The sequence below is a fragment of the Leuresthes tenuis genome, unplaced genomic scaffold (assembly GCF_036924035.1).
Source record: "Leuresthes tenuis unplaced genomic scaffold, fLeuTen1.0.hap1 SCAF_2, whole genome shotgun sequence".
Classification (NCBI taxonomy): Eukaryota; Metazoa; Chordata; class Actinopteri; order Atheriniformes; family Atherinopsidae; genus Leuresthes; species Leuresthes tenuis.
In genome coordinates, this window is record NW_027325356.1 from 17,734,390 (window position 1) to 17,759,194 (window position 24,805).

The window sequence follows — 24,805 nt, forward strand, 5'->3', positions numbered from 1 at the left end:
GATAGTTTACGGTCATATGGCTGTTAAGAAAAGACATTAACAGTCTTTCATGTAGTGCAAAAGCGTTGTGGTGTGTTTAGGTCATTGTCCTGCAGCTGTATGAGTCCTTCAATAGAAAGCAGATGGTGTAGCATGCCGCTGAATGATTGGATACTATTTATCCTCTGTGTCACTTCATAGCGGGGTGTTCAAACTTTCGGATTACTTGATACTGTACAGCATTAACAGCAGGCGTTCTTTACTTAAAAACCTGCACAGATTCTCAACTTAGCTTTAGCAGTGAATGAAATATTTCATTTCTTTTTAGGGAGCTTGCTGTCTGATGAGATCGCTGTATGAAGAAAAATGATTTTCCTTGACTGCTGGTGCACCCTGTTGGTGACTCTGTATATAACAAAGCACAGTTACTGAGCTATAACAAAATATGAATGATACGTAAGTAATAAATGTAATCAAAAGCTTAACCACTTGTACAAATAAAGCAAATTATGAGACTAAATAAAGAAATTTCATTTTAATTTTCAGTGACTTCTTGGGTTGGGAGAGCACATTTATCTAACTACTTTTAATTGACACAAAGTGTCTCCACAGAGGTAAGTGAGGTTTTGTAACAGGGGGTAAATTCAGTTACATTTACAAATTTCTCTGTCGAACCATTGATCTTGGTTTCTTTTGCAGGAAGTTGAAAACTTATGATGTAACAGCCATGGGGCACCGTGGCTCAGTGGTGAGAGTGGGTCGTCCAATAACCCGAAGGTTCAAATCTCACTCTCGCCAGACAAAAAGATTGGTGGACTGACAGCTGGAGAGGGGGCAGTCCTCCTCCTTGCCATGGCTGAGGTGCCCACCGTACCACCATGCTCCCCGGGCGCTGTGATGGCTGCCCACTGCTCCAGTGTATGGCATCTGTCTCCATGAGTGTGACCCTGTGCATGTGTGTTCAACAGGTGCCAACCTGGATGGGTCAAATGCGGAGGAGTAATTTCTTGTGATACATGACAATAAAGTAATCTCAATCTTAACAACCACTTTAGCAGACAGGTAGGGGAGTGAAGCTAACATAACAGACTGAAAGAACAAATGATGAAATGAAAAAAATCCTCTATTTTACTGCTGTCAGTGAAAATGAGAATCGTGTCGTCTTTTCTTTGCTATGAAAAAAAGAAATACAGGTCTTACAGCTGAATTTTGAGCGAATTAAGGAGAAGCCAAATTTTGATCTATAGTTTATCGTTATTTGACCAAAATATTTCCTCTGGACGACATTATGTAAAAGAAAATAGAAGAGTTGACTGGTTCACTGACATTTTCTTCGGATCATCACATGACCATTACCATGCTTAGACATGGGAACGATTATGTTAGGATTAAACATTTTTCCTTTCTTTGACCAAATAAAAGCTGAGTCACTGTTCCAAAATAATTCAGTTTTCATCTAATCATACCATAGAATAAATCATCTAACCGTTTTCTCTTTGGTAATGTCAGGATAGGTTTTGGATGTCTGTTTTTATGATCTGACGTCTCCTTTGTCTGCTTTCATGGAAATCAAGCATGTTCAGTGTCCGCTGCAGAGTCTGTTTAGGACGTCAGTATCAGATTTACGCAGATTCATCAGCATGGCTTTAATCGCTATCCTTTATAATAATTTAAATTTGTCAATAGCATTTCTAACACTATTTTGCAGTCATTTGTCACTTGAGTTATTTAAATCCTAAGAACAGTTATTTGTCAAATTAAAAACATCAATAAATCCTAATATCAAATATAGTATGAATAAGTGAAATGCTAGCAAACCTTAATGCCTAATGGATCTGAGTGTTGCTGCTGATTCCAGTTTCATTGTTCTATGTTTAGCATTATAAATAATGTGATTTATTATACTTTAAATATCAATCAAAATCTTGTTAATGTGCGGATTTGACCTTTTGTTGCTCCACTATAACTGCCGAATTTAAAAATAAGAGTTATTGCTAATTTCCACCTTTTTTAAATCTATTGGACCACATGTCATTCAAAGCGGTACCCTTTTGGAGAGCAAAAATACACACCAACCAAACAATGGAATCACGGAAGCAAACTATTCTAAATGTGAACTTTGGTCTCAAGTGCATAACAGAGCTGACAATGGATGAAACTCTGGTCACAAAATGAGAGGGGAGTTTAAACCCAAAAGCCACACTCAGGAGGTTATTTACTTGGGAGTCATTCAGATCTTAGGATAGCTGTTATAGCTTTGCAGTAAAAGGATCAAAGTGCGACAAGCACTGGGAGTAGCCCTGTCCTTCTGCTGAACATCTTTCACACTCCAACATTCCTACAGCAAACACTCTGCTTCACACCAGTGAATGAGGATCTTCTAGAGCAGGACAACGTGTTTCCATGGCGTCACATGCCAGCCACATGTTGGAGGCTGCCTTGGAGCAAATGGATAATATTATTGCTGGTAAGAGTTTCTATTTAAATTTCAAAGTCTTTAGAGACTGCCCAGTTTGTAATTGCTGGCTTACTTAAGACCAGCACCAGCCACATGATCTCACAGCTGGACATTGAAACGTATACAAGTAAGATCTTCCTCAGGATTATTTAAACTGTGGCAAATAAGTTCCAAAAAATAAGTGTTTCTTGGGAATGAAAGGCAGACTCTTGAGAAATATAAAAGCACATATTGTAATTAGATAAGTGTTTAAAATATGTCTACTACTTTTGTCTAATTTCTCTATTTTTTTTTCAACTTTTATAGCTTTTTGTTGGCCTCCAACTCCCAAAAAACAGCATAAACTCTAACTTTCCAGCACCTTCCCTGATGCATTTTGGAGAAGATGTGATACATTTTTAGTTGTTGCTCTTTGTCACAACCACAGAGGTGCTGTAGAACAGGGTCAGACGCCAAATATCTATTTATGGAGGTGACAACCTGATCACTACAATTCTTCTGTGAGAAACTGCAACACAGAAAGAAACTGACAATGGCCAACAGTCAGTAATAATATAAATATCGTATATGTGATGTTAACAAAACAAAGTGCTTCTGTCCATTTGCTCACCTTATAGTTACTGCACAAAAGTACCTTTTGTTTTAACTTCAAATACAAAATGTGAAAAATACTTTCTGCAGTGTAAACATGGTGATTACAGTAACTACTACTACAAGCTGAGCCTCTAATTTGTGGAATCTAGACGCCACAGAAAAAATGCACGATGCTATTTACATCCAGCACGCCAAACTGGAGCATAACAGTGCCCTCAGGGGGGCGTCACTGTAACTGCTCCTACTATTCCACAACAAGTAACTTCTTGCTCAGTTGTTTACTTGATATAGATACAGAAGAAGAAATTAATTAGAATAATGCCAGGATAATCAATATATTTGACTATATTTATTGTTTCCTTCCTGTAGGGAATATGGGCGAAGGTCTGTTCAGTGCTCTTATGGAGTTAGGTAGCCAGAGTTACCAATCTTCAGAGTGTACTCAACAGTTGCCCCTCCCCCCAGTGGACTCCGCTCTCAAGGCTCTTCAGCTGACTGAGGCCCTTCGGGTGGTGCTGGAGGGCCAGGGGAGTGAGGAAGAACAGGACACTCTGAGAAAACAAGTCCGCACTGATACAGCAAATGTTATACTAAAATGGCTGGGAAGAGATGAGGTGAGCACTATTCCTTCAGCACTTACATGTGGATGGATGACCATAGGCTATGGTCCATAACAGTGTTAAATAACACCCAGTCTACATTTTTCATACCTACATCTGAAATATTCAAAATCCAATAAAAATGGTTCTGTTCGAGAATTTAGTTAATAGATATGCTATTAGTCTGCCACAGTCTGGTGCTGATAGCAGACTAATAGCATATGCATTAGCTTAATTCTCCACAGGTTTTAGTACTGTCGTGATTTGGTTGTCTTTATTCCTGGTCATGAACATCTGGAGCTCTGCTTTCCTGTCTGCTAAGTTGTGAGGTGGAAGCAGGACATAATTCAAATGGCAACAGTAATGAGATCCAGAGCTTCTGTGTAAAGCAGATGTAGTTGCACTCCAGTTTCTCTGTGGTATACTCTCTGGTTTCCTTCGTCTCCTTGTCAACAAAAGTTGTTTATTTGAGTGCTCCAGGTAGGCAACATTTACCTTCCTCCTCTATTGTACGTCTTCTTAGACTTGACATCGTCAACTTAATACCACTTTCCCCTTCACTCTCCACCAGTGTCTCCTCCCCCTCCCCTTTTGCGTCGCCTCTACTGACTTTTTGCCCTGCACCACATCTGACAAGCATGTGCTGCAAAAGTTTCCTCTCCCTGCTCCCCTTTAAAAAGTCCCGTAAAATTTGCTTCACTGTGAGATACTGCAAGAACGGGTCCAAGACACAGAGAAAGAGGATAGCAGAAAGGAAGGTCCAGGACAGACAAAGATCTCGCGTGAGATGCACCACAAATGCAAAGATGGAGTAAACAATGAAGGAGCTTTAGAGTGAATGAGAGACACGGGAGAAGGAAACAGGAGCAATTGAGAAGAGGTAGAAAGAAGGGGGGCGAAAAGAAAGAAAGGGAGTGTAGCCAACTGGCATAGTTTGACTTATTCAGCTCAGCTCTAACAGTCTCAGGCAGCCAAGACTCCAAACCACACAGACCTAGATCCTCACTGCACACTCTGCAACTACAATATGAGGTTCCTGTAAAAGAAGGAGATAGAGGCTGCAGTAAAGCTACGAGCTTTTGTTTAGTTTTGCTGTGGATTTTCTGTCTTCGTCCTCCTTGGCGCTTAATAACAAGGGGTGATTTTTTTTTTTTCTTCTTTCCGATTTGTTTTTTGTTTTTTTGTACACAAAAAGCCAGACCTACACTAAAATGGGCCGGCAGAATGGAGTATCATATTGATTTCTACAAACATTTTGCCTGGCTCAGAAAGGTAAGGCATTTTTCAGTTGCATCTCTACACTTAATGCCTTCCCACTGCGCTCCAGTTGCATGTTTATTTTGTTGCTTTTCCCATATAATTACAGTTGCCACAATAGGTCATTTAAGGGGGGAAGACATGATATGTTTTGGACTTGAAGAGGTGTGCTGCTGAGCCTGTTACAAGTGCTTCTATACACATGCTCCTTATGGAGTGAAAGTGATGATAACTGAAAATATTACAAAAAAATGTGTGTATGTTTTTTATATGTAAGTGTTTTTTTTTGTATTAGTGAAGATGCACATTCTATCATCTATTTTTTTTCTTCCGGTTTGACTGAAGCAGCAGTTACTATTTTTTCTGTGGAGATAACAGAGAAGTGAGATAATGTGTATCATCCAAACTGGTGAAAACTTTATCTTGTTTGAGGAGAGTAATGAAATGATGTATATGAAGGCTTGAATTTATAGAAAGCAGGCCTTTAACTCAAATATATCTATCATTTTAAACATTACTTGGAATATTGAATATCACAACATTGAATATTATGGAAAAGGACCACATAAGGACATAAAGGGGCCACATATATGGCCCTGAAATGTGTTTAAGATGTGATTTGATTATGGACCTATGTGGCCCTGTTCAGTTTCAAACAGTGGTCTTTACTTTCTTTCCACACAGTATGTAATGCAGCCAACTATTAATAAATGCACATATCACTGTGTATTAAAATCACCCACAATTAATATCATTCTGTGCCAGGATAACTCAGGATAAGATGTCAATAAGACACTCGTATCTTTGTAAAGATCAGTCTTGTTGTCACATATAATGGAGGCAATATGTTGGGACAACAAGTGAGAGAATTGATCTCATAAGGTATCACCGCAATCCTACTAATAATTGTAAAAATGAAAAGCACAAAAATACCAATTACCAACATAAATCACCCCCTGCTCAACATAGTCATCACAAACACTAAAATAGATGGTTTTATGCTTAACTTATTTGATGTTAAGTCAAGTCAAGTCAAATTTATTTGTATGGCACATTTCATGTACAAAACAATTCAAAGTGCTTTACATAAAATAAAAGCATTGCAGCGGGGAGTCAAAGAAGCATTAAAAATATGTAAAAGAATATAAAGAGAAAGAAATAAAATGATCAAAATGAATAAAAACAAGCAACTGTGTAGATAAAAGATATAGTGCAGATTTCATACATAGACACATAAGAAAATAAATGTTTTTAACCTGGATTTAAAAATGTCTACATTTGGTGACAGTTTAATCTCCTCTGGCAGTTTGTTCCACTTGTTTGCAGCATAACAGCTAAATGCTGCTTCTCCATGTTTAGTCTGGACTCTGGACTGGACCAGCTGACCTGAGTCCCTGGATCAAAGAGCTCTGCTGGGTTTATATTCTCTGAACATATCACAGATGTATTTTGGGCCTAAACTGTTCTGGGATTTGTAAACCATCAGTAGGCTTTTAAAATGTATTCTGTGACTGACTGGAAGCCAGTGTAAAGATTTTAAAACTGGTGTGATGTGTTCAGATGTCTTAGTCCTGGTTAAAACTCTAGGGGCAGCGTTCTGGATGAGCTGCAGATGTTTAATGCTCTTTTTGGGAAGTCTGGTTAAAAGACCATTACAATAATCGATTCTACTGGAGATGAATGCATGGATGAGTTTCTCCCAAAAAGGTTTTGGGAGAGAAAATCTTTAATTCTGTTGATGTTTCTGAGTTGGTAAAAAGCTGCCTTGGTGATAGCTTTGATGTGGCTGCTGAAAGAACTCTTTTGGGTTAAATACAATTTTGAGAGTAATGAATAAGACACAGGTTTATTAGGACAAACCCAAACCCCAAACAGGATGAGCTGATAGAGCTGAATTTAAATCAACTGCAATGTGACTGTGTTGTTGTAGTTGACCCAGGAAAAAAAAATAAAAAGATTACCCATCCACAATTGGGTGAGAAGGAGCTTGAGCTCAACTGGCCAAATAATTGTTAGGCACACAGCAAGAACTAAGCAGCTTAAAACTGAATTAAGAAATAACAAGGGGTAGAAGGAGACAGTGTGAAAGCACTGCTAAGAAAGGTTAATAGAAAGAATATCGGCAATAACACTTTGATCACAAGGTTTCTAATCAAGTTTTGTGCCAATAAAGGGCATGGATATAGTGTATCTTAATATCCTGATGCCAATAGCCTCATAACATGTAACATAATATGATTGTAATAACATGATTGCAAACCATGTGTACTGGTCTGTTCACAGTAATAAAAGCTGGACTATATAATGTTTCATTGAGTGTGGTTGAAAGGCTGGAACTCAGAGAAATAAGAACTCGTTTGATTGCACTGTTCGTCTCTTGCACATTGATGGCTCTGTGCTATTACTTGACTGCACAGGCATCACTAAAACCAGTCAACATTTTTCCCACCACTAATAAGCTGGTTTAAATTGTTGTACACAACTTTTAAGACTGGATTAGAGCCTGTAAACCTCTTACTGCCTCCACACGCAGCTCTGGCAAAAGAAGAAGTAGTTTAAGAATTGTGTGGCTTTACATTCATCGGTGTGTACGTGCCTGAAGCTCAACCCAAATTTCAACCATTGGGAAATTGTTCTGTATTAACAGTTTACACACTGACCTCCATTCTGCAGGAAAACCTCCACTCAAATGCTAACAGTGAGACCTACCAGGAGCGGCTGACACGTCTGGAGGGAGACAAAGAGTCACTAATTCTGCAGGTGGGACTTTGTTATACGGAATATTATAAAGACTGTGATGGTATTTGAAGAAATTGCAACACTGGAAAAACACCCTTGTTTGCCTGGACATCTGCACACTATACAAAGTGAATGCTCAAACAAAAGAAAGACTGACAGTGTGCACTGATTCTGAACAGTGTACTCAGGACGGTGACAGGACAAAGGTGTATCGCAGTATTGCGTTGTAAATGTTACGTAATTGTGTCTCTCTGTTCCACTGCCTCGCTGATGCAACAGGTATGATGTGGGTTTGGTGTTGTTACGACACCAGAATAGCTTGTTTTGACTGATGTGTTTGTCTGTGTCTTAAATGTGTAGGTGTGTTGCGCTCAGGGCTGTCGAACAAGTGCTTCATAGACAGGTTGAGGCGAGCACCATGATGTGCCGTGGCCTATAGGTGTGTTTGTATGTGGGTGCGTGTATGAGAGAAGGAGCAGGTGCCCAGTTTTTTCTTCCTCAGGATATACAGAAAACATTCCTCTGAAAAATCTTTTCCAGCTGAATAGTTGGACTACCCTTTCTGCATATGACTAGCTGTTATGTGACTTATATATAGTTTCTATGCTGAGTTACATTTAACTCCCTGTGTTCTGCTGACATCACTGGAGTTACTGAAGCTTCTGAAAGACAAGGTTCAAGGTTCATTCATTTTTTCTAAATCAAAGGAAATGTTTGCACTATTTAGCCTAGCATAGATTTAGATATCTTAACCAAACTGAGCACTGGCGTTTAAGGGAAAATAGCTGATATTGCTGAATAGGCCACTGTGAGTAACTCTGTAATAAAAGAGAATGATCTAACAGTCTCTTGTCCATGTTTAGAAAATATATTATTCCTTCTAATCTTTCTGCTCACATTCACACAGGTGAGTGTCCTGACAGATCAGGTGGAGGCTCAGGGAGTGAAGATCAGTGACCTAGAGAGCTCGTTGGTGGAGCATCAGCACAAACTCAACTGTACAGAGGAGATGCTACAGCAGGTAATCAGCTTTAGTGACTGAGAATCATGTTGTTCAAAACACTGAACTCTCTCAGCACCAAACACTTAGTGTATTACTGGACCAAAATTTTTGTTTCATCATATTACAGCACCCCAGATTGTCCATCTATCTTGTGACTAAGAGACACATTTTTCTCATAAGCTGCAGAAGACAACTCAGGATGGGTCCTGCTTCCTGAAAATTCCTCGCTAAGATTCCAATGAATGTGGCTGCCACCTTGACAACCAAAATATTTAGGATGCTCAGACTCATTCCGCGAGGGTTTCACACTTTCACAGTGTATGTCTGGTTTATGCAGGGCTGGAGTAGTCGGTCTGAGCAGGTGATTACTGCACAGTTAGCCACGCCCCTAACCTTTAACCACCGCCACTACACACATGCAGGCATCTAAAGAAAAAGAGAAAAAAAGAGGAGAGGACAGGGGCAGGGCAAACGAGGAGGGGAGGAACAGCTGCAAAAGGTGGAGAGATAGGAGGGAGAAGGAGTGGCGTGGTGCTCCTGTAAGAGTTAGACGTGCATGTCAGCTTTTAGTTGTTTGCTTTAGATTCAGAAACTTTGTTAAAGGACACTGAAAGGGTCTTTGAAACCTTAACCTTCTGATACTACAACACACACGAAACCACAATACCCATGAGGGAAAAACATGGTTTTCTGCAGGCAGGGACTGGATGATCAACCAGGTATTCATTCTTATTCTTATACTGCGACTATTACAAAAACCTTTCAGTGATGAGGCTCAAGAGTGTTTCAAACTTCTCTGACAAAATTCTGACGAGCTGTGAACTTGATTTGTTATGTCTACTTCTATATATGCACATATTTTCAAAGGGCAGCCAGGACCGGTTTCTTGGAGACGTGGTCATTATGAGGCTTTGGATCTGAGCTGTAAATCTCTTCCTGGTGACAAAGCTCTAATATTTTCCATGTGCACTCTAGAGGAAGCCCAGATATTTTCCAAAGCCAGAGCTTTATTCATATGAACAGTTTGATGCTCATTTGTGGACATTTAAGTGATTTAGCACCTGCTTGATATCAACCAAATTAGTAATACATCTGCCTGCAAGGTCTGGTTAAAGTCTGAAGGCTGACAGCCTCTCAGGATGGATATCACAGTGCCGTTTAGCAGTCATCCCTTTCAGCATCGGGTTTGATTAGCAGCCGTTCTCCCACATAGGACAGGAAAATGCACCTGTCAAAGTTATTTTGATGTTCTCGCGATGAATGTTTTGCATGCTTTTTCTCCACCCCCCTCCCCTCAGCTATGTACTTTGACAGAGCTGTGAAATAGGCATTATAAATAGTGGTCATGGGTTGTGTATATTTAGCCACCCAAACAGCTTCTGAAACCAGTGGGGTTTGTGTGAGGGGACTGTCATTCCAGAGGTGGCAGATTTGTGTTGCCTCACACTTAATGTTGCCTTTGTGGAGTGAGTATTGAGCCTTGTGTATAATTGAAGAGATAATGTATTTGTATGTCTGTTAGTGTGAGTTCATGCTCTTCCTGTGATGACAGGAGCTCCAGCATAGAACGTCATTGGAGAACCAGAAGCTTAGTCTTTCGGGGGAGGTGTCCTGCCTGAAACTGAAGCTGGCAGACATGGAGGGAAAACAGGGCCATGGGGCTGAGAGGCAGCACAAAGCAGAGGTAAGACTTCTCACTGAGGCAAATAGCACCATTCCCGCTAGTACAGATGGAAGTGTGGTAGCGTTGTTGAAATGTAATTATGTAAATATGTGTATCAATCAAAATAGTTGCCTGTTTTGGCATAACTTTAATTACCAGCACAGTTTTTAATATTAATGTCTTTCGACTTTGACAGTGTTAGCACAAATGCCTCACGTCCATTTGGTCTCACAGCTTGTTTCACTGAGGACTGTTTGCAAGGATGAATTAGTTTAAATCCTCAGGAACTTCTCTTTCACCCCGTTCTCTGGAAATTTGAACAGAACTGTGCCAGGAATGACGAGGGTACACACAAAAATCTACTTTACGTTCCGTTGGATCTAACCGTGCAGTCAGCTGCTGATTTTATGTGAGACCATAAACACTTTCTGGACGAATAGAGGGGAACATTCACCCAAACCCCGGCTTTGTTGTTCCTGGGCATTCTACAGGAAAAAAAAAAAAAGTGTCCAAGGGGTTTAAATGTTTTGCCATTCTTAAATGGATCATGTATTTGCTTAACACTGATGTGCTGGGCTACCAGACTTCCTGGGCAAGTGAATTCTAGAAATGGAAAGCAGAACTTATACCAGACAGGATACTGTAAGGTATGTAGTTACTGTCAAAACACTGCTAGTCAAAGAGTCTTTGTTTCCTCAGGTAAAGGTCTAGTAGAACTAGCATGATGGAAGACAGGTCAAATTTGAATGTGGGTAGGCTTTGAGCCCAGAAAATTTTGTTCTTGTGGGCGGGTAAATGTTGAGTAGGTCAGTCTGAATGATTCCTCTCCTTCTTCACTAATAGTTTCTTAATGAATATTCATTTAAACATGGCTGAATTTGATGGATTATTTCAGAGAGGGGTGCTTTTCACAAATTCTTAATTCTGATTTTATACAAGCAACTTTCGTATAACATCTGCTCTGACTTAAGGAGAACAGGAAAAAAAACATTCTGCTTTTATCATTTTACTGGTCTCCCACGTGCTGCTTTTACTACACAAAAATGTCCACACATATACACATTTGCAGGCACACACACTGACACAACATGTGGAAGGCTCCTCGCTGTGGTGCCAGTAAGCCCAAGTTTAAATTTAGCCATGGAGGGGCTCCATATCATCTGTCATATCCGCTGTACCGGACCCCAAGTGAGACTTCCTCTGTCCACAGTGCGAGCATAACTTGGCTGCTGTTTATCCTCTCTCTGGGGGAACGTGGGCAGAGAGCACCTCCAAAAGGCAAACTCAGAGGCCATCTTATTGACCCCTGTTAAATAAGAATGAATCTGTCAAAATCATAAATTAATTCAATTACATGGCACAGTTTTAAGTAACTACATTTGTGCATTTGTGTTGTAAAAACATTGTGTGTTTACTTAAATCAAGCTAAACTAGGTCAATGTGTGCTAATTTGGGACCAGTTAAGAGTCTGTGTTTCTAAAACAGCATCATATATTTTTAAGATATTCAGACATGAGGGATTTAAAATAGAAAAGTACAAAGTGACAGGAGCAATTGCATTTGAACAGTTACTTCTGCAATGGTGTGCATACGTTCTGCACATTGTTTCTTCCACTCTTTCTAAATATTCTTCTTAATTTTTTCTCCCCCACTGTATCTGCCAGACTGTAGTGAATTTCATTAGTGAGCTGCAGGAGCAGATGTGTCAGTTTCAGAAGGAGATTAATAGCAAGATCCAGGAGAAAAAGGCCTTGGAGATCCCGGCTGACAGCAGGTTTCCAATGGTATGCTCCACTGAGTCCACTGAGGGCCAGGGCTCAAACCTTGGGGTGTCCTGTGAAAGAACCTCAGGGGGGATGCACAAGCTAGAGGAGGCTTCAGACGGGCCTGATGGGAACACACGCAGCCTGAGAGAGGGTAGCTCAGATGCAGAGCAGCGGTGCCACTGCGGAGGAGAAAGTGTAGGCATAGCTTGGCTGCATGGCTTGTAATGTTTTGTACAGCATGGGTTGTCTCACTTAGTGTGTTGATTCTTAGCTTCAAATAGAATTGAAGCACTCACCAGATATCTTACACAGTGCTCCATACCACTGTCCAAATACAAGCAAAATGTACCTATTGTTGATCAATGTTTGACACGCAGTGCAACAGTGCATTTCACATAATTAGATTGTGTGCTGTGTCAGAGAACACTGTGTATATTTAGTAGAATCAGTTTACTGTCAAGCTAACTCTTTTCACTTCCCCTATTTTAGGTTTTACTTAAGGAACTCCAAATTCTTAAGGACAAAGTGGAGAACCTTGAGGATCAGAAGTTGCAGTATGAGAAGAAGCTCAAAGCAACAAAGGTAACAGATTTACTTGGGGTGTAGACTGTGCAATACACCATCAGTGCCCAAATTCCACTGCTAGCTGTCCACTCAGTTTTCCTAAATACTTTCCAATGCGATGTTCCAGCCAGTTAAGTGAGTCATTCTTTTTTGCACATGTTCTCATTTCAGACACCTATATTTTCTTAGCAAGTCTAAGCTTACTCTCTATTTTAGAATATGATAGAAATAGATTTAATAATAGCTTAGTCCTATTTAATGTGCACTTTTAATACATTGACATGATCCCTTCTTAGACTTTATTCTCTTATTCTCTCACCTATTGCCCTGTATAATGATAAAATCCCCATCTTTCACATTATTTCATCATCTTTCTCAGTTTGTCCATGCTGGTATGAGTCCATGTATCACAAAAATCCAAAAGAAGAAGTTCAATTTCTAAATAAACCTCTGCTAATTCTCTATCATATTCAAAACAGGGCAATGTCAGGAACAAACTGTTTTAAATGTTGCGTGGTCAGTTACAACCTGGTTTCCAAAAAAGACGTTGGACACTGCGTCAAATGTGCAATGACAAACATTTATTTGATATATATATAACATATTCAATGTTTCTCTTCAGAGAAAACTACGTAACCTGAGGGTCTATGACTCTGGACTCAGGCCGGTAGTTCAATAGCAAAGAAAAGGAGAACTGTAATAAACTTACTGACAAGAGAGAAAAATATGCTGCAGGGCAGGACTTCTAGAAAGGACATTAATATTCATAAAGGACAGAAATTCAAAAATGACAAACAGACTGAAGAAGCGGGCCTGGAACTAAGCATGTGGTAAGACAATGATTGGGCTAAGGACTATTAAAAGGCAGGAGATTTATCCTGAGGAAGATAATAATTAACAAAGTACATGCGTGTGGCAATCAGGAAATGAAACCCAGGTGTAAAAGAAAGGCGAGAGGCAAACAGGCTCTATAAATAAAAAAACAAGAAGTAAAACAAAGTATGTTTGAGTACAGAACATGGAAACAAGGCAAATGCTAACTAAACATAGACCAATGTTTACAAAAATGTTCAAACTAAGAATAACCCTACAAAACCAGGGGACCTCAGAGCTAATGTCAGCACCTATAGTTCACTGTAGTCTGTAGCGTGATTAACACTTTGACACTTGGAAAAATTGTCACCTTGAAAGGGAAAACATGTTGGGATATGGTCAACAAAAGAATGATAGAAGTTATGTAATGCTTAAAAAAGGGGACAAACATGGTGAAATAGCTCAACACAAGACATAATTCATCAGGATTTGGTTTAAAAAGAGTTTTACAGAGAAGCTGAGTCTTTCAGAAGAAAAGATTGAGAGAGGTTCACTTCCCTTTGTAAAACAATTCAGGCAAATAGTTAAACAATTAAAGAACACATTCGGTCAAGTTAACGTTACACTGATTTTTTTTCCCATAATCTACAGTATACAACATATATATATATATATATATATATATATATATTTTAAAAATAGTTGCGAAATGGACAAGACTTAAAACTAAGCATTGTCATTCTGAAAAATAAAATTGAAGACTTCTGAAAGCCATTGTCAGTGAATACAGTTTGACTCCTCAGACACAGAAATGCTACCATCTACTCTGGCCCATAACTCATTTCTGATGGACTGAGGCCAGTGGCAGACAGAAAACTATCCTGTGGTCTGACCAATCAAGACCTGAAATTATTCCTGGAAGTAACGCACACTGCGTACTCCAAGATAATTACAAGAGTAGCCATCCGTCTTATTATCAGCACACATTTTGGTGCACATGGCATAACGTGCAGATCCATAGAGCACTGAATGATACATACAGGCTCTGGAGCTAGAGAATGCTGCCATCCAGATGACGTCTTTTCAGGGAATGCATCATTTATTTCGACAAGGCAATGCCAAACTACATTCTGTTTGAATTACAGCAGCATGGCTACATATTAAAAAATCTATTAAATGTCTTGTAGTCCGGACCTGTAACCAATTAAAATATATGGTGCATAATAAAAAATACAAAGGAGGCCCCCAACTATCAAACAACTGAGACACATTAAGCAATACTCTGAACATATTTTACAATAAGAACTGCAGCAGTTGGTCTTATGAGTTCCCCAAACCAGTGTTGTTACAGTAAAAATGACTCTGTCTCAACTTTTGAAGAAACATGTTGCAGGCATTAATTTCCAAATGAGCATATACAGTATTTACTAGGAAAAAAAGAATGATCCAACATTTGACATGTTGCTTTTAGGCTGTCATTGCTCTCTGTTTTATCACATTTTATACAGTATTCCCTGTTTTTGGAAAACCAGGTTATAATTTGTTACAATATTGGCTGCAGCATTGTAGCATAAGAAAAATGTTTAAATGATCAAAAATGACTACAGAGGAGGTCATCCTCAAAAGAAGTCCACTCATTTTGTTGTGCCACTTGAATACTTTATCATTCAAATTTGTGTTAACAACTACTGAGTTGCAGAATGAAGAAAAGCTATATTTTACACAAACAATCTCCTTGTTTTTCTAAGTCAAGAGCTTTGGATATTAGGAGCAGATACCTAATACATTTTTTTCAGTTAAGCTAGATGGTAAATTAAGGAAAATCCCTGTGTACTTCAGACAAGCTAGCAATAGATGCTAATATATCAGATTACAAGCTATTCAACGAGCCAGTATTTCAGGCAAAGGCTGTATTTTCACTTTTAACTTTCTTGTACAAAACACGCAGACACAACAAACTTTAAAACAGATCAGCCTGACCTTAACTTTACAGTCATCTGTTTGTTCCCCATGTAACTTGCTTCAAAACAAACCATAAACTCTTGACAGAGGTGGCCTAACATTTGGTTCTCTAAATTTCAGAATAGAAACATTTCCATGCTTTTTTGTGGGTGTTTCATATCCAAGTGTTGAAAAGATTTATTTGCTTTGGTGTCAAGCGAGGATATAAGCTGGAACTTTACTTTTAAATGCATGTACATGTCTTGTTTTTGTAAATGCATTGAAACAGACCTGTTGGCACTGAGAGTCCTCACTGTTTGTAACACGCAGGCAGAAATCAGCAGCCTTCAGCAGCTTCTGCTCAGTAAGAACGCTGAGATCGAGAGCTTGCACACTCAGCTGCTGGCCAGACCTGCTCTAACCACTGAGATCTCAGAGAGAGGTAAGCAAAGCACCATGTACCTTCATGCTCTTGAAAACCAGCCAACAACAGCATATTTGACAGTTACCCACCCTCACAGGTGACACAGTTAATTACTCTTTTTTGGATTCAGTAAGACGAGTGGTGAAAAAAAAAATCTAATTTCACTTTGCCCTCAATGTACTGTCTCATCAAGAGTTTCTGTGTCTGTCTCTCCCTCAGAGGAGATGTACAGGAAGAGGCTAAACACCAAATGTAAGCCTGTGCAGAACTTAATGAAAATCCTTTTCAACCCATGGGCCATGTCTACATTTAGTCTTTCAATTATTTCCTTTCACTAGACATGTCTTCTTCCTTTAGTATTCTTTATTTGCTTTGAGCTTTTGACAATCATCAACTGGTTTCTAAAATGACTTGATGTACTATCTCTCTTTGCTTTGCCTTTTTTGTTTTCCTTATTGAAGAAATCAATAAGAAAAAAAATTCTGAGGTATTTTCTCAGTATAATCAAGTAGAAATGCTGCCTGTAGGCCTGTGATTGTTACAATGAAAGTGTGTATGATCTTGGGCCCAAATATATAAGAGCTGATATGACAAAATCTCTAAATAATGGCTAGAAAAGCTCAGACTAATCTAAAAAAATCAGTGGTTTAGATGAGACCGCTGTGAGGTATAAATCTGCAATTTGCTATTTGTGCTTCCTTCTTTTCTAAGTATCCATAACCATCGAAGCAAGTCTACTCAAAATGCAAATGTGTGTAACATGAGCAGCTGCTTAATCCAGATCAATAACCAGAGTGGGATTTCCCCTCCTAGATCAAGAGCTGCAGAGACTTAGGATTGGAATGAAGTCACTGGTAGCTGCCAATGATGAAAAGGTAAGTGCCCAGTCACGTGAAAACCAATCCTTTTCCGCTGTTCAAAACAGCTGTTTGTTATTAGGCAGTACAGATCATCACGTGTGCTGTTATTACTTTACTACAATATAATGTGTCCACCTGGCTTTTATATGGACAAACTAACATCAGCGCTGTATAAATGTTCAGAAAGTAGACATTTTTAAATGCTTTCATTTCCTCACTTCTCTGAGGCCCCGCCCTCCAAGCGTTTATAGCACAGAGGGTCTTTTGTATTCTCCCCCACATGGTATCTTGGACTTTAAAGACTTACAGACACGGGCCTATATGTGGCACACTAGTGAGGACACACACACACGCACACATACACACCCCAAGGCGAGCCATTTCAGGCAAAGCCACACTTAAGCAGGTCTCGCTCTGCCAAGCCTAATTTGGGGGGGAGCTGCATTAAGACAACCATGGCAAAACCAGGCATGGGCACCACTTCAAAAAACACACACTTCATGCAGCTGGTTACCACAACTAAGATTTCCAGCTAGGCTTGCCTCAATCCCCTCCCTTTTCAACACTTTGATGTAAAGGCCATATGGTGAAAGGGGAACATCTGCATCATCGGTAACAGAGTGAAGCCAGTAGTATGTATGGATGTTTTTTAACTTCTGATAAATATTTAAATTGTGCTTTGTTGACCTTAAACTCACTGCTCTGTTTTTGCAGGACCGACGTATTGAAGAACTCACACTGCTTCTGAATCAGTGCAGACAGTTTAGAGAGGTCACTCACATCCCAAGACAAAGTAATCAGCTCCTTCATTCATTTGTCTTTGCTGTCAGCAACAACGCTTAAACATATTCCTCCATATGTCCTTCCCCAAGAAACACAAAAACCTCCTCTTTGTTCCTGCAGCTCCATCTGCTGTTTGTTCACTGTCAAATGGTCGGACTCAATCAAGCAGCAGTGAGGAAGGAGAGCAGGGACTGATGAAGAACACAGACTCTGCTAGTGCAAAATCTGATGATGTGAAGTCTGAAGTGAGCACAAATACGATCAACTGATCTCAGTTAAATGTTTGCTTGAAAGTGATTTCAGACATTGTTTCAGTGTCTTAAAATAATCATAACCATTCATATTTTTTCCCCCATCATAGGTGTCAACAAACAGTTCTTCCTCCCCACAAGCTTCTCTTCTATCAGTCCAGAAAGACAGCGATTCCAGGTAGTGAAGCAGCCTTTTGTTGGCAAATGAATCCAACATCTAATCCATTTAATTGGATTTTGTTAAATGGATTTTGCTTTTTTTTTTGCAGAACAGAACCACACACTTTATCAAATAGCATGAATGACATAACAAATGGACATTCCCCAAAGGTATTTTTATACTATTCATACAAGGGATTAAGCATTCAATGTTAATCCATAGATTTCCATCCATACGTTTTCTTCAGTTTGAAAGTTACAACACACTACTTTAAAAGATAAGTGTGAGAATCAAAATTCACTAGTTCGTAGCAGCACTATAGTACACATTTTCTACATTTTCAGTTGTGCTCATGATTTTACAAAGTCATTGTCTGTGTGTGCTTTCTTCAGTGTGGCCTGAGTGATGGCAGAAGTCAAACTCTGCCTGTGAATTCCTCTCTGTCGGAACAAAATGGAAACGGAGATAGTGGCACTGAAATTCAGAGTCAAAGGTCTCCAGATGGGAGTGAAGATGGAGACTCCAGCCAAAGTAAATCCACACTTACAATGCTATTTTGGATATGATATGATGGACAGTATACTGTAATACACTGTGGTATACTGTAGGACCCGTCAGTTGTCTGGTAATTCTCACGAGCGCAGGCGAGGTTCATATTTGGAGCAATAACCACTCTCCTTTGAGAACACGACCGCTGCATGTTTGATCACAGCTAATTACAGAGCCTCCTGACATAGCAGATGGATCATGGGATAGGCCTTCCACCCAAATATGTTCTCCTTCTTGCCCTGATTGTCCAAATTCATCTCAGCTCCACCCTTCCTCATTGTGGCTGACTAATTTTAACTGGAGCCCCACCCTGATTTCTCTCTGCTGCAGCCGCTCTGACTGTAGACTTTATCGAGAGGATCACACCTTGTAAAATGAAGCTGAGCTTAATTCTTCATGGAGCATTAACTTGTGAATTATTTGCTGAACTTAATGGACTGTAACCTGCATCCGTTCACTGAAAGGAGCACTGTGAAAAGCCAGACTAACACATGTGAGCTGCTTAACTCGTGATGTTCTGTTTGTCATGCAAAATGAGAAGAAGTAAAATTATTTAAAAAAATCTAAAATAAAGCTCTACTCAGTCACCGTCATGACTGAGAGTTGGTCTTTTGCATTGCCTCAACTATCGGAAACAGTCTAATCTTTTAATAGATATCATCAATCAAAATTGTGTTATTTGGCAGGATTACAGTGGGGCTTTGTCTGCTCAAATTGTTATGAGTGAGCTGCTATTTTCAACTACACAAACACGTTTATGAAATACTGCATAATCTAACTGGCCCTTTAAAGTACAATCAAACAATCTGAATCAAATTTGTCCTCTGTAATTGACTGTGGGTTTTGCAATCACTTGTAGGAAAACTGGAGAGAGTTGATGACAGCATATCCAGTGATAATTCTCCTGTTCATTGTGGGGCACAAACACAGGCTGGCCAGCGAGCTGTGGGCTCCCCAGAATACATAAAGAATAACAGGAGCTTCAAGAGACTCTGGGGAAAGTGAGTAGGAAAACACCAACCGAGGTTATCAATTAATAAACCAAGAAAAACTGCAATCAGTCACAAAACATGTCACTAAAGTTTTTTTTGTATACTATTTATATATTTCAAAACAACATACATACACATTTGCTTGTGTGCTTGTGTGTACTGTGAGTCCAAATAAATTCAGTATGTATTAATCCCCTTTACTAAAAAAGTCAGTAAAATGCTGTGTAAAATCTAAATGAAAACAGAATGCATTCATTTCCACATCTCATAAACCAATATCCCAGAATATTGAAGTTTAGACAGCTTCTTTTTTCATGAAAAAATATTAGCTCATCTTAAATTTCAACGGCAGCAACAAGTCAAAAAAGTTGTGACGTGCAATAAAAAATTGGAAAAGCGAATGGTACCAAAAAGAAGCAGCTGGAGGAATATGTTGCAATAAACTGGTTCATTGGCAACATTTCAGTGGCATAATTGGGTATGAAAAGAGTACCTTAGAGAAGTGGAGTCTCTCATAAGTAAAGAGGAGCAGAGGTTCGCTTCAAAATACTATGGGTGTTTATTAATTCTTATAGAACTGGCAACTTGCACATCTGGACAGGCATCATCAATGCTAAAAGGATTATTGCAGTTCTAAAAGCAACATATGTGCCCATCCTGATGGCGTCTTTTTCAGGGAAAAGCCTTGCATAGTTCACCAAGACAATATTCAACCACATATTGCTTCTACTGCATGGTTTTGTAGTGAAAGAGTGCAGGTGCTGGACTGGTGTGTGCCAGGCCTTTAACAACTGAAAACATTTGATGCAATTATATGCAATTATATTATATGCAAAATATATTATATGCTAAATAAGTCAAAGAAGACCCATGGCCCCTCACAACTTCTTTTCAGATGTGTTGCTGCCATCAAATTTAAGATGATCTCATAAAATAATGAAATGTCTAAGTTTCATCTTTGTTTTCCAGCTCATGTTTTCTTTGTTCCATTTTGAATAAAATAACGGTTTATGAGATTTGTAAATCATTGCTTTCTGTTTTGTTATACATTTTTAGCAAATCACACAATTTTGACCATATACCAAAATACTATATATTAACAAACATCAAGGTAATTATTGTGTAATTTGGTAGTTTCAGTTTTATTATAAGAAAGTCACTTGAAATGTATATCTTTCTAATCTCTATCCTTTACACTTATTTCTATTTGCTGTACAATAATAACAGCTTAATACTTTTAAGTTTATATTTTGATTATTTTACTTTAGAATCTAAGTGGTTTCCAGCATTTTTATCAACAGGGTTTACTCTCATCTATACAGACTTCGAAGAACCCAGTCTGGAGGCGTTCAAGCTGTAGATCCAGATGCTGGCCAATTTAGAAGAGGGGGCCTGCGTGCAACAGCAGGACCCAGACTCACCCGAACCCCTGAATCTGACTCTGCATGGTAAAATGAACGTGCTTCTACCCAGTATGTTCCTGATGAGCAAATTCACTGCTCCAACTCACTGCTCTGAAATAATTAGGCTTAGTTTTTTGCATTTGGTTGAATACTCACAATAGATTGATGGATTCATTCTATTTTGTCCATTTTTGCCCTTTTGCTGCCAGTGATATGAATATTCCATTCAGCCAGTGGACCAAGGAACAGGTGTGTGGCTGGCTGGAGGACTATGGACTAGGCCAATATGTCAGTCTCTCCAGACAGTGGGTTGAAAATGGGCAGACGCTTCTATCTGCCACACCTCAGGATTTTGAGAAGGTGAGAGAATAAAAACAGTTAAAGAAAAGTATCTTAACGCAGAACTAAAACAGAAAATTGTAATCTTTGAACTGATTGCAATAAACTAAAATGATAACGTTTAAAAATGAGTTAACTTGTGACTTATTTGATTACATTAATCAGTGGTATATGAGCTGGCAAAATAATAATTCCAGCCTAAACATTACTTTATTAGAATTGTTCCGTCTGACCTTAGGAAATGGGCATGAAGCATCCACTGCACAGGAAGAAGCTGCAACTGGCTCTCAGAGCATTCATCACAAAAGTTATAGAGAAGTCTTCAGAACTGGACTACATCTGGGTCACCCGTAAGACTTTCTTTGCGTGGAATATTTCTCAAACTGTACGATCTCATCTGGGTCACATCTGTATATAAAGGACAGAGCTTCTCGTGCCATAAACCAAACTAAGAAACAGTGTGTGCTTTGTAAAGATTTTTTTTAAAAATATATAAAAAATGTCAAAATAAAATCCAAACACAGCAAGCTTCCAAAGCATGGAAATGAAACTTGACTGAACAGTTACAGAGAACAAGTGCTGATGCTTAGTTTAGAGTGTGGCGTGGATTCATTTCTGATTTTATCTCATGCAGGCTGGTTGGATGATATTGGTTTGCCTCAGTATAAAGACCAATTCCATGAAGCTCGAGTTGATGGTCGAATGATACAATATCTCACTGTGGTAAGACTTAACCCCTCTCATGCATAAGTTTCAGGCAAAGCAAACCATGGCTGTACCATTAAAAATAAATTTCACATTAACTGATGTTCTTTTTCCTGCTCTTTCAGAATGATCTCTTGACTCTAAAGGTCACTAGTCAGCTTCATCATCTCAGTATTAAATGTGCCATTCATGTCCTTCATGCCAATAAATTTAATCCAAACTGTCTTCGACGGAGGCCAGGCGAGGAGGTAAGCCAGCATTGAGGGGGTTTGTATTAACATTCACAGACCAGAATATGTAACATATCAAAGACATTTAAACACATTTGAAAGGCAAATGCAGTGACATGACATATTGCTTCAAGATGTAGAACTGGTGTTGTAATATAATTTATCCACAAGATGGCGGCAGATAAATGTTACATGATTTTGAACACATTACTTTTCCTCTCATTGGTTGCTGTCATCTTCCCTTGAGGGTTTTATTTATCTATTTTTTTTCCATTTAGTTTTCTGGTGTAGTCAGAGATCAGAAAGGTGCAAGTGTGACTAAATGAGATATGAGTCAAATTAATTCTTTCTGATTATATCTCCAGAAACAACCCTCTCCATCAGAGGTGGTGCAGTGGTCAAACCACCGAGTAATGGAGTGGCTAAGAGCCGTGGATCTTGCTGAATATGCTCCTAATTTACGGGGCAGCGGCGTTCACGGTGGCTTGATCGTAAGTACCGCAAACACTGAGCCTCTCTGCAACATTTTTAGATCATAACATGCTCACATTGAATGAGAAGTATTCACCTTGTTGGATGGATAAAACATTAACCATGTCAACTGTTGGGGAGCAACAACTTTGATTGGGGAATGTCCTCTCATCTGCAGAGGAGCTGCAAAGATCAACTTGCTAACGAGGGGGTCTTTGTAGCTCTACTAGCAAAGAAAGGAGTCGAATAAATTACATGCAGTGTGAAAGCCAACAGTTTCCTGTAAAATTGAATATAATGTAATAATGTAAAACAATTTCTGTAAAGCAATGTTAAGGGAAAATAATACAGAATGTAGTGGAAGAATAAGAGGACATAGAATGGAAAGGAAATGCCATCCTCGTGCACCACTATAGCCCGATGGCTCTATAATTACTAATAATAACTTTTTCTTACTTTAAGTATATACTAATCATAATCATATCATTATCAATTTATGTATTTGCTTGTTTTTCTTTTAATCTGTTTGGTGAAAACTTTATCAATTCCCTTTGGAGAAGTTAAGTATAGTTTAATTCAATTCAATTCAAATTCAAGTTCTATTGAGTAAGATTTTGGGGGCTCTACTGGCGTGAAAAACATCATTCTTAACTATTATTGTCATTAGTGTGGAAGCGCACATACATTGGGATACATGTATGTACATTGTATTTACATGTATTTGTATTTTAAGTGTATTTGAATGAACAATTCATTTGAAAATAACATCACAGGTCACTCTCCTCACCCTGCCATGTGAAACATCATATTACAGAAGAAGTCCAGAAGGGACAAACTAAACACTGGGCCTTTCGTGTTTTCATGACTGCATTTTGGAGTTTGTGTTGCTGAGTTGTGTCACTATATACTGCGCATTGAACCTCTTTGGACAGTATTTGAGTAAATGTACTCAGTTACTTCCCAGCTGCCCAAATCCACTCTGTCAATACCATCTTCCATAGATCCTGGAGCCTCGCTTCAGCTCAGAGACTTTGGCCCTGCTCTTAAATATTCCTCCACAGAAGACTTTGCTCCGTCGTCATCTCGCCACAGCCTTTGCCACCCTGGTTGGGCCTCAAGCCACACAGGAGAAACGAGAGTATGGCAATGCCACAGGCCACGTGCCCCTCACTACCACAGCGAAAGTAAAAGTAGGAGCACAGTTTTATTCAATCTTTGTAAGTGTTTCTTCGGCTGTTGCAGCAGTGTAACATTAAAATGATTCATTAATATGTTGGCCTTTTTGTGTTTTCAGCCAAAGAAGCTGGGGTTCACCCAATTCAGTCACCTTAGAAAGAGGAAACCTGATGAATCCGCTGACTATATCTGCCCAATAGACAGTGGAGGTCTAGCAGTGAATGGCGTTTCTCGCTTTTCCACTGTAGCACATCGAGGCCTAAGCCCCACTTTGGACAGACAGTTGGAAAAGTGGGAACCAGTGGGGGTAAAAACTCAAATGAATGGCCCCAAGCAATAAGGAATTAATAAGAAACTCCTACCGCTCAGCCTCTCAATGAGAGACTTTATAAATCAGTAGAAAATTCAACGCTGATTTCTGATCGTGGTGCTTCCATGTGGTGACTTGCTGGATGATCTGCAAAGACGCTTGTAGACGCTTTGTACCTGTAGCAGGTGATTTTACGTGTTGATGCATTTTGAATTATTTTATGAAGGCTGCTCTCTGCATTCCCTATACAGTTGGATTCCAAAGCTTTCACTTTTGCTTTAAAACATTGCATTTTATTGACCATTTTGTACTTAAACTTCTGTAGATTTTTCTTGTCGTATACATGAATTGTCTGTACAGCATAATAATTGACATCAGTTACTTTAAAGATGGAAGTTTCTCCTTTTTTTTCTGTATGATGATTTTTGGAAGTACACTTAATATTCTGCACCTTCAAATAAAGCTTGTATTTGTGATTATCTCAGCTAAATGTCACCTTGTATCATTAGATTGTTGTGCATCAAAGCAAAAGTTAGACATTTAGGCAACTTTAGGATTTTTTTTTGCATACAAAGACTACTCTTAATCCCCATCAAAGTAAATATTTTTGTTGTCATCTTGTTATCTTAAATGTTTCTGAACAGTTTATTTATATTTAGATTTCAGCTGAATTCTAGCACACTGTGAATTGCCAGTAACAGATGTATATTCCAAGTATGCATATAAGCATTGATGCAATAAGTGTGATGCAAAGGCTTCCACTGTTTTGAATCTCA

The 24,805-nt window shown here is 39.0% G+C and overlaps 1 protein-coding gene across 4 annotated transcripts; it reads left to right on the forward strand.

The window, feature by feature from the left end:
• Positions 1-3,405: 3,405 nt before the first annotated feature.
• Positions 3,406-24,513, forward strand: ppfibp2a (PPFIA binding protein 2a). 4 transcript variants are annotated; one of them, XM_072380432.1, is made up of 23 exons: positions 3,406-3,645; positions 7,561-7,647; positions 8,534-8,647; positions 10,182-10,313; positions 11,957-12,253; positions 12,548-12,640; positions 15,707-15,818; positions 16,020-16,052; positions 16,614-16,675; positions 17,375-17,453; positions 17,564-17,688; positions 17,805-17,872; positions 17,964-18,024; positions 18,247-18,385; positions 19,263-19,404; positions 20,718-20,843; positions 21,008-21,158; positions 21,376-21,487; positions 21,772-21,860; positions 21,968-22,090; positions 22,438-22,563; positions 23,545-23,733; positions 23,838-24,513. In XM_072380432.1, exons 1-23 carry the CDS (start codon positions 3,406-3,408, stop codon positions 24,057-24,059), a joined length of 2,922 nt encoding a protein of 973 aa, XP_072236533.1. In that variant the 3' UTR covers positions 24,060-24,513. The 4 variants fall into 4 exon arrangements, with proteins under 4 accessions (XP_072236533.1, XP_072236534.1, XP_072236535.1 ...); XM_072380433.1 differs by lacking the exon at positions 16,020-16,052; XM_072380434.1 differs by lacking the exons at positions 3,406-3,645; positions 16,020-16,052 and adding an exon at positions 4,814-4,902.
• The last annotated feature ends 292 nt before the right edge of the window (positions 24,514-24,805 follow it).